This window comes from Zingiber officinale, chromosome 8B, assembly GCF_018446385.1.
Source record: "Zingiber officinale cultivar Zhangliang chromosome 8B, Zo_v1.1, whole genome shotgun sequence".
Classification (NCBI taxonomy): Eukaryota; Viridiplantae; Streptophyta; class Magnoliopsida; order Zingiberales; family Zingiberaceae; genus Zingiber; species Zingiber officinale.
Window position 1 is genome coordinate 89083045 of NC_056001.1, and position 10940 is coordinate 89093984.

Below are 10940 nucleotides of genomic sequence, written 5' to 3' on the forward strand. Positions count from 1 at the left end.
CACATCAATAAGACTGGCATAAGATGTTGCACTTGCTTGAACTTAAGGGTCGATTGAACAGGAGCGAAGATCTCATCTTATGCTATTTTCATTTCATCCTATAAATTTCAAATATCACAACTGTCATCACAAATGCAGATTGAGAGTTTACCAAACCTTTATAGATTTAAGGACTAAGCCATACTTGTACATCAGAGAAGATGGTCGGCTAAATGTAATAACCTTTGTTTCTAATTCGATCTCCACCTGTTACTAGCGTAGCACCACTGTTGATTCCCGATTTGATGTAACGCAAGATCTTGCTAAACTGCTCCTCATCAATCTGAGATATGTGTGAAGAATGAAAGTACTCAATATGGACAGGTTTCAGAACTTCTTTGTTAAGAAGCTAGATGACTTTTTCATACATGTTTTATACGAGTAATGCACGATCAAATAGCAATCGAATGAGATGAAAATTAGTATGAGCACATAAATTAAGACACAAACAAATACGGCAGTTTCTACCTTTCAGAGAGAACAAAGACAGAAAAAGGAGGATACCTGAGGACCTTGTTCAACACCCTTTTTAAAGGGGTCTCCAACAATGCGTTTTAAGGCACGGGCTTTTGTTTTCTCTACAAACTCATCGTATATACGCTCCTGAACAATTTCAAGATCCTGAAGATCACATAAATGGAAACTTTCATGACAAAACATTCTCAAAGTAAATAATGTTCATAAAACTTTGCATGTTAAAAGTAAGTAAACCTTATAACCATCTTTAGCTGGACTTCTAGAACATGCTTTGCAATCACAACAGTCGCGACAGACAAGACAAGCAATCTTTACCTCCTTTTCAAGCATACCAGAGTACCTTGACAATACAAACTAAATCAGATAAACAGAAGTAGTTTTTTTTATGTATAAGATCCTATATCACTGATATCAAGATGTTCAAGTCTACAAAGGATATGTGATTCACATCCTATTTTCACAATATCAAAAAGCTAAAAGAGAAAAATAAATCAAAAGCATTTTGCCAATATGGTTCAATTCTCTTCCTGTAGACAATGCATGCCATTTGAAATTTAATCACAAACAGGGTGGATATACAAACAAGATCACAATTCAAGCCATTGGATGTGAATATAGAACAACAATATAGCTCAACCACAATGAAACCTCACCAAAATAACAAAAGCAATCTAGCTCAACTCACAGTGAAACTTATACTCATATGACAAAAAGGTAATTTAATAATATCAAAATCAAACCAAATCATGAGAAAAAGGCTCAAATAAGATTAAAGCACAATTAAGATTAACCCAAACCTAAATTAACTTGGATTCATCCTATAATAAATCAAAATTGATCTAAAAATCTCTACTAAAAGTCCTAATCCAAGTGTACCTTGAGTGACCCTCCATAATGATAATCCATTCAAATCGAAGCTTCTCATACTAAGGAATATAACAGAACCTGCAAACTGAATCCAAAATAAATAAACTATTTGGTATTCAATTTAGGGAGTAAGAGTTCACAATTCAGCCTGATGACATAACTAGCCCATCAAGGGATACAGAGTGTGATTATATCCATTGTAGAATTTATATGCTTTCAGGACCAAGAGATACCAATTGCAAAACTAAGCAGGTAGGCTGGAAACCTAAAGCCATGCTTCCCAGATGGCCAAAAGTTTAACAATAAAAATTTGTTTATATATACCAAAATATTGAAGTTTCATCGACTTTAATCTAGTAACACACACAATAGGTAACAACTTGTAGGGCACATTTGGGTATAGATTAATGGGTGTCCATGAAAGAAATCTTTTTGTCTTTGTGAAATGTTAATATCATGATTGGTTAGCTTATGAAGATTCACAGGATTTCCTATGTATTTCTACCACATTTTCAATGTACAGATGAATTTATCTACTGTTCAAAGAAGGTACTTGACTCAGCTAGGCCTTTAGGGCCAAACACCAGCAGAGCTACCACTCCAATAACCAATGCTTCAGGAGCACCCACTCCAAATAAAGAAGCATGAACAAATTTACCATGAAATTTCACCTTTTTCTCTGCCAAACAAGTAAAAGAACATCAAACATATTTTCCAAGTAGATTAGACATCCGTGGAAGTCTATGAAAACAAGAAAGTATACCCAGCAGCAGGAATGAATCAACTACAAGTAGGTAAGCAATTTATACATAAAAGCAAAAGATGCTTAATTTAACTATTTAATAAGAAGAAGAAGAAGAAGATCGGAATGAAGCTTAGTATTAGTGATGGGTTCCGGAAATAAATGCATCAGCGTGACCGAACCCCTAATCTTCCCAGAATTAGGTATGCACACGCAACTCTCAAGCAAAGAACTCATTTTTCAAGAAGACCAAAATCTTATGGAGGACAAGGAGTTACCTTTGCGTGCAAAGTTTCCAAAAGAAAGAGGCCTCACCAGCGGCTTGAGGTCGTCCCACAGCGGGGGTCGAGGCAGGTGGAGTGCAGAAAAGAATCTGCGGAGATGGGACGAAGGTGGGATTTTGGGAGAAGCCCTAGAGGGCGGACGGGAAGAGATGAGGAGGGCCTCCTTCATCGAGTGGGAAGAGGAGGAGAGGGAGAGGGAGCAGTATCAGAGTGATGCGAGGACCGTTGCAGAGCCCATCGCAGCGGAGGAGAGACTGTTTTTGTTTTTTCCTTCTTCTTCTTCTTCTTCTTCTTCTTCTTCTTCTTCTTCTTCTTTCAAACAGGTAAAGGAAAGTGCTGCAAAATCTAAACTCAAGAGCAAAGAAGCATACGTAGAAAGCAACCACCACTCCAGCTACGTAATCGGAGAGCAGTTTAATGGAGGCTCTAAAGAATCCATGGAGGTAGAGATCTTGCGACGCAAATGCAGCACTTGATCACAGAACAAGGTAGGTTCAAAGATGTCCCTTTCTTTTTTTAAAAAAATCTTTTAACAGAACCTATTCGCTGGTCGAGGGAGAGGTGGACAGTCCGGCCGTCGCCGTGAAGCATGAGGTTGGAGTCTCCGAATAGTTGGGTGTAGCCTTCCTCAAAGGAGATGGTGGTGAGGTTGGGCAACTCCGGGAGGAAAGCAGCCTCATGGGAAGGGAGCAGAACCGAACACAAAAATAGGAGGAAGTAGAAAGGAAAAGATAAAGTATGGACTATCGGAATGCAAAGAAGGTCTCCTCTTCTCACCCAAAGGGACGAGTTGGAGGAGATGCGATGTGGTTGGACGGAGAAGCAAGGGCATCGTGTCTTGATCCTGATCGGGAGAGGAAGGGGCGTTGATCTAGGAAGGGGAAGAGGGAGATGAGGTTGAGAGAGATGGTCGGAGGTTTAGGTTTAGGTTTAGACTGAGAGAGATGGTCGGAGGAAGGGGCGCGATATAGGTTTAGGTTTGGAGGGAACTTCATAGTGTTGTAAATTTTGCCTTGTGGGAAAATTAAAATATTTTATTTTAGTTCATTAATACCGGGTTTTAAAAATCGCTGTTAAAATCGGTGTCTATTAACGAAAAAAGGCGCTCAAAGACATCGCCTAAAAAATCGATATCTATGAGCGAAAATCTGAGCTAATAGACACCGGTTTTTGGAAAAACCGGTGTAAGATACTCAAAGACATCGGTTTTTACTTAAAATCGTTGTTATTCCATCGATGTCTATGAGGGTTTTTGTTGTAGTGTTTGTACTATTTGAACTTATCAAAGCACTTAGACTTGCGGCGCATCAAGTAAATACACCCATATCTCGAATAGTCATCTATAAAAGAGACAAAATATTCGAAACCAACTCTTACCTGGATAGTCATAGGCCCACACAAATCAGAATGAACCAATTCTAACACTTCTTTGGCTTTATACCCCTTTGCCTTAAAAGGTCTCTTGGTCATTTTTCCTTCCAAGCAAGACTCACAAGTTGGAAAGTTTTCCACTACCAATGAACCCAAAGGTCCATCGGCTATTAACCTTTGAATCCTACTTAAGTTAATATGAACCCACCTTACATGCCAAAGATATGTTTGGTTCATTTTCGAAGGTTGCTTTCTCTTATTAGAATTAGAAGATGTGTTATTAATTTCCATTTGTTGCATCGTGGGAGTTATTGGATTAAGAGTATACAAGCTGCCAACCAACGCACCAGAATAGATAACCACCCTATTTTTCTTGACAACCACTTTGTCATTAAAAGAAATAGAATATTCATCCATAAATAATTTAGAAACTTAAATCAAGTTCTTTCTAAAACATGGTACGTAAAGACAATTTTTCAAAATCAAAGTTTCCTATCAAAAGATAAATAAACATCTCCCATTGCAACAACCGCCACTCTCGTAGCATTGCCCATGTCTACGGTGATCTCTCCTTCATGTAGTCGTCTAGTTTCCTGGAACCCCTGCAATGAATTGCAGACATAATCAGTGGCTCCCGTATCTATACACCAGGTACCGGTAGATAACACCACTAAACATGTTTCAACAACTAATGAATAAGATATACCTTTATTGTTCTCATTTCTGCGAGGGCAGCCCATCTTCCAAAGTCCAGACTGCTTGCATGTTAAGCTCTTGCCTTTCAGCTTTTTCACACCTACCTGCGGCTCAGTCCCTTGAGGTCGAATCACTTTCTTTGCTGAACCAAATTGTTTCTTCTTCTTCTTTCCTCCTTTCGGCTTAGAGGCAGAAACGTTTTCAGCAATGTGAACTTGAGAACTTTGACGAAATAGCCCTTCTGCCACTTGGAGTTCTGTCAGAAGTTCCGCCAACGAATAAACCCTTTTGTCCATGCTGTAGTTTAGGCGGAACTGCTCAAAACTCTTAGGCAGCGTTTGGAGAATAATATCAACCTGGGTTTCCCCATTGATTTCAGTTCCAAGGACTTCCATCTCATTTAAATGAGCCATCATCTTGAGGATATGATCCCTTACGGGTGTCCCCTCAGTCATGGTGGTTGTCATTAAGTTTCTCATGGACTCCTGCCTGGCATCCCGATTCTGGTGTCAGAAGAGTTCCTTTAAATTGAGCATCATGTCATAGGCAGTGGGTAGGGCCTAATACTGATGTTGCAGCACATTTGACATAGAATCTAAAATGTAACACAGTGTCATCTCATCTTCCTTGACCCATTTCCTATATCTCTCTATCTCCTCTTCACTAGAATCTTTATCAGGCACGCTAGGACAGACCTCAAGAAGTACGAACTTGTATTCTTCCAATATATATAATTTGGACCAGTAAGTTTATTTTCTTTTAAAATAACATCAAGAGGATTGAAAGCCATTTTGAAATCATGAGAATCATAAAATAAAATATTTGGTCAAAATTTTAGAATTTAAAATAATATTGATTCCTCAAACAATATAATTTAAATTCACCAACACCTCAAAACACCATAAATTTCGTATGCCACAATAGTGTGGATGTATACTAATTCAAACATTTGTAAGAGGAGGTTTGACCTAGTGATCCGCAAACAAGCTCATCCGATATGGAGGAAGATACTTAAAGCTAACGCGCAAGTTTGAATGCATCACTTACAAAACAGTAATGGAGACCGTGGAATTTATTTAAATAATTCCTCTCCTACTTAGTTATTTAAATCGAGGAATTTTAACATGCACACACATCACAACACATAAAACCATCATCACAGCACACAAAAATAGCATATAAAGGCAATAAATATGAAAATAAAATTTCCAACTATTATGGCCTCAACCATCCCTGTCCTCCTATATGCTGCCAATGGATTAAGCCATCGGTCTATCTTTCTTCCTTCTTCACCGCGCCTCCGGTCATCAAAATAGCACCACGCATAGCAAGAATACAAGTCACAACAAAAAGAAATATAGTTTACATTTGTCGATCTTATATTCCACAAAGAAATTTACATGTAAGCTAGATTGAACAGAATGTAAAGAAATAATAATACGGCAACCGACCGTATTTAATTATTACAATCATACACACAAAACAACCTCGACATGCCCGAGGGTTCAAATCATACACAACACACAAAAAGCCATAATAGTTGAATCTAGGATGTCTGCGACCACAGAGTTAATCTTTCTTGCACATCCTACTATTATCCTGCTTAAACTTATATATGAGCAGTGCATTATTTAACCGAAAACCAATCACACAGAACCAGAAAACAAGCTCCGATACCACTTGAAGGTGTTGGAATTCCATTCTGTTTCAATTTCCCTGTACAAAAATTGTACAAGAATAGAATTTTTTCCTAGCAAACCGCATGTTTGATCAGACATGTGTTTAATCAATCAAGCAAATTCTTGATGGATCAAAGCACACCTTGATCAAAATACAAAATCACTGGCCTCTTGTGTTGGTATTTCAAAATCGATACAAAGAAAACTAAACTAATTACGCAGTGGAATTAAAGAACTAGTTGTACCTTTCTTTTGTAGCTAAAGACCTCTTGATCTTCTGCTGTATTCCTCTCCTCTTCTTGGACGTCGTGTGAGTGACGATCCACCAAGACAACAACCACCCTTCCCTTCATTTATTCCAAACCGTCGGCCACCATGGGGAGCAAGAGCCGCCGACCCCTAGCAAGGAGAAGAGGCGCTGGCCCTTGTATGGAGGAGGAGGCGCTAACCCTAGGTGGAGGAGGTGGCGCTGGCCCCAGGTAGAAGAGTTGTGGCGCCGACCCTAGCTGGAAGAGATGTGGCCGGCCCTAGCAAGGAAGAGATGTGGTAGCGCCGAAAACAAAACAACACCAACCACCTGAAGGATGGGTGGAAGAGAGGCTTTATATAGAGGCTACAATAGGGACCTAGAAAAGGAATTGGTTTAGGCCTCCTGATGGGCCTGGGCTTCCTGTGTTCGACCCGAACACCCAACCCAAGTCCATCAATAATAACCCATACCACTAAAGGGTTATTATTGAACTACCGCACCAATCCCATATTACAATATGGGCTCCTTCTTATCATAAGTGCGTTAATCTCCCTGTGTTTAAGATATCTTATGTCCATTAATTAAATGAGTTACTGATAACTCAATTAATTAACATCTGATTCCAAGAGTAGTACCACTCAACTTTATTATCATGCCAGACTAAGTCCACCTGCAGGGTGTACATGATAATCCTTATGAGCTCCTCAAGGGGACATCATCAGCCTAAATAATTAGGACACGGATTCCTTCTATAATCAACAACACACCATATACACAATACTATCTCCTAACTCATCGGGCATATTGATTTAACGAATAAATCTCATTCATTGATAAGTTAAAGAAATAAATACTAAGTATACGTGATTGTTATTATATAGGGATTAAGAGGATGCACATCCATAATAACAGAGGTTTTGTTCTTTTATGTAGTCAGTATAAATCAAACAACCTCAAATGGTCCTACTCAAAGCACACATAGTGTACTAGTGTAATTTTATAGTTAAAATAGATTAATACCAAATTACACTACAACCGTTCCAATAGTTTGTCCCAATCCATCTTGGTTGTGAGCTACTATTTATAATTTATAAGGAGCTGATAACATGATCTTCTGTGTGGCACCACACACCATGTTATCTACAATATAAATTAAATGGACAACTGCATTGATATATATATAAATATAAAATATAAACATTTGACCAAAGTGATTCTCATTTCAAAATATTTCAAAACAGATGTTCATAAAAAAGCTAGGCTTATAGTATACATTCCAATACCTTAAGTGGAACCGGAGACTTTAAGCCATTGAACAGTTGATCAGGGACCTTAACGAGTGACCAGACAGGCTTCCTGAAGGGGAACCAGAGACTTTAAACTTTTCCCTAAGATCAACCATGGGTTTTAGCATCGACCTTATTTATTGTGAAGATGTGTAATTTTACCCGGGCATACAAATCCGACCGATCCTTCTTGCAGTCAGATGTTTAATCTCACTCGAGCATATAAATCCAACTAGTCCCTCATACAGTCGAGTAAAGTTCAAAGGAGCATTTATATTGCAGATGTTTAATCTCGCCCAGGTATACAAATCCGATCGATCCTTCATGAAGTCAAATGTTTAATCTTGCCCGGGCATACAAATTTGACCGATCCTTCATGAAGTCAAATGTTTAATCTCATCTGAGCATATAAATCTAATCAGTCCCTCATGCAATTGGGTAAAACCCAATGGAGCATTTATATGTTTAATCTCACCCGGGTATATAGATCTAACTGGTCCCTCAGATATGTTTGGAATTTTTCATATATAAGCAAGGTATTTATCTTATCATATAAATTCTGAGATAATCAGAAATGGTTCATTCAACATTATATCACTCAAAAAATGGATATGAGGTCTACTTCCATCAAGTATAATGTCTTTATGGAGTTTCTCTACATCTGGCGAGTGTGTTGGAAAAGTTTATTTATATAAACATTTGGGGGGTTCTGAAGACAGGGAAATCACACAAGAAGACACAGGTAATTGCAAATTTTTCATTAACATTTTATAAACAATAGATAATATACAATAGTTATGAAATTATGAAAAATTCTAGATACAAGATTGATGCTCGTAGATTTTATACACATGTTTAGATGCACATTCTTATGTTTTATACATGCTTTATCTATGCACTTTTATATTCCTTGCTTTGCTTTTAGTATAAATACTTTTTTTTATTTGGAGATCTGCTTTTGTGTGTTTTATGCTTTCAGGAGTCGAATTTGGAGAAGAATTGATGTCCGTGGCTGATTCTACAACGAAATGGGCGAAAGACGACACGGACAATGAGTGCCACATGGCCTTGCAAGGGGGAATGACCCTGGCCGTGTGGTCATGAGAGGTCGTGTAGCATCTGCAGCAAGGGGGAATGCCTTGGTCGTGTGAAGCTACACGGTCGTGCCTCTTTCTCGAGCTAGCTAGTGCATGGTCGTATATGGTTACACGGTCGTGTAGCCTTTCCAGTGACAGAGATTTCCCTAGCCGTGTAAGATTACATGACCATGTAGCTATTCCAGAGCTGAAGAATGGCATGGTTGTGTGTGCCACATGGCCGTGCAACACTTCCAGAGGCAAGAATTGACCAGGTCGTGTGGTTTCACACAACCGTGTAAGTAAGCAGAAGGGGGGCATGGCACGACCGTGTGACCTTGGCCGAGAGGAGAAATGCTATGGCCATGTGGATCTCACACGACTGTGTCCTGGGCCGTGTGGCCCCCCCCCCCCCCCCCCCCCTCTATATATAGAGCTTCTTCCCCTTTGAAAAGGAGAGACTCTCCCTTTGGGGAGATCGATTCTTGGGTGATTTTCCAGCCATCGGAGGGAGATTTCTGTCCAAGATTCGACTCCAAGAGCAGAGGATTGGTTCCGAAGATCACTCGTCACATCGAGATAAGCATTCCCTTCTACTTTCTTGAATCGGATCGGAATGTCTTTATTCTTCTTGTCTTCGATTCTTTCCTCGATTTCTATGGGGTAGATTCTTTGTTCTAGGAAGGAGAGAGTATTTAAGATGTAATTTGATGTAAAATTCATGGATTTGCCATCTTCTTGGTTCAAGGATATTATATGTTTTGTATCAATCAATCTTGTGTGGATTGTTGTGTTTTGTGCCTAATTACCATTCTTGATTGGTTGTTTGTATTTCTTGTGGAATCTTGTCGAGGAATTTGCTAAATCATATGATCGAGGGGCGTCGTGATAGGGCTGCCCCACTAACGGACCTTTTAGGGAATCACCTTTAGGGATAAAGCAAGAACATACAAAGAAGTAGGATGGATTGATATGCTTAATTCTATATCTTAAGGTGAATTAATTAGTGATGCGTTTCTATGTCATATGACCGAGGGGCGTTGTGACAGGGTTGCCCCGCTAACGAACTTCATAGGGATCATAACTCTTTGATTACTTAGGGTTTAGATTTGAGTCCTTGACCGGTGTCTTCTGCAAAAGATAACCGGTGACTTCTTATGAATACGTTACAATTGAGGATAAGGTTTGGTAGATTGCATTACATTGATGAGTGTCACAAAGAAACAAAGACTCCTAGAACCTTATTAAAACTAAATTTCTGCATTTAACCCTTACATCTAATCTTTAGTTGTAAATGATCTTTTAATCATTTTTTTAGGTAATTCGCCTTTGAGACATCTTTAGTGATTATAACCAGTCTCTGTGGATATGATATCTTTTATTATTACTGACGACGTAACCATACACTTGCGGGTCATAACTGTTGGAGATCTCGCGGCCAGCTTGAAGGGGGGTTGGATAGACGGCGCCCCTAAATCTTTGCTTCCTACGATGTTAGCACAGCGGAATACAAACGAACACAAATAGAAAGCTAAACACCAAATACAAGAATGGAAATGCAAACCGCTAACACGTTCGTTTATGTGGTTCGGAGATAACTTGCTCCTATTCCATGGCGTGTTCGTAAGGTGGACGATCTCTCAATCCGTCGCTGGATTAGTCCCCGGCAAACTCCGGCTAGCTCAACCTCCTTGTGGGTGGAGAAACCTCACCACAACACTCACCAAAAACACTTGGACACAAGGGAACCTTTGAGTACTTAGTGACTACTAATTAGGCTTTAACCAAGTCTAATTTCGTCAGCTTGGTTGGTCATCCCAAGCTCCTTCTTATAGAGCTTGGAAGAAATCAGCAAGCTGATTTACCCGTTACCAGTCGACTGGTCCTTGCACTAGTCGACTGGTGTCAGCCCAACGGCTCTCTCAACGGCTCTCTACCAGTCGACTGGTCCCAGGACCAGTCGACTGATCCCAGCCGTTTCTGGCACAGAAGCTCTCTGTGCTCACCACCAGTCGACTAGTCCCAGTACCAGTCGACTGGTACAACCCTAAACCTAGGGTTTCCCATCCCGAGTACATTTCTCTCGCACTCGGACCCTCACGACTCACTTGACTCTTCTTTGCAGCCTTGACCTCTTTCCTCCAGGCCTACTTTCTTTGGCTCTCATCCCTCG

General features: G+C 39.7%; 1 protein-coding gene across 1 annotated transcript; it reads right to left on the reverse strand.

The window, feature by feature from the left end:
* Positions 1-208: 208 nt before the first annotated feature.
* Positions 209-895, reverse strand: LOC122014019 (aldehyde dehydrogenase family 2 member B7, mitochondrial-like). Its single transcript, XM_042570217.1, has 3 exons — positions 751-895; positions 544-660; positions 209-322 (listed from the first exon to the last, which is right to left on the reverse strand). The coding sequence occupies exons 1-3, from the start codon at positions 844-846 to the stop codon at positions 209-211; spliced, it is 327 nt and encodes a 108-aa protein (XP_042426151.1). The 5' UTR covers positions 847-895.
* Positions 896-10940: the final 10045 nt, after the last annotated feature.

Excerpts from the sequence above, each read along its gene's own strand:
- LOC122014019 (XM_042570217.1), bottom strand. The coding sequence starts at position 846 with ATGCTTGAAAAGGAGGTAAAGATTGCTTGTCTTGTCTGTCGCGACTGT. Across the intron at positions 661-750 it reads CAGCTAAAGATGGTTATAAG|GATCTTGAAATTGTTCAGGA; the intron begins GTTTACTTACTT and ends TGTGATCTTCAG. Across the intron at positions 323-543 it reads GTGTTGAACAAGGTCCTCAG|ATTGATGAGGAGCAGTTTAG; the intron begins GTATCCTCCTTT and ends CACATATCTCAG.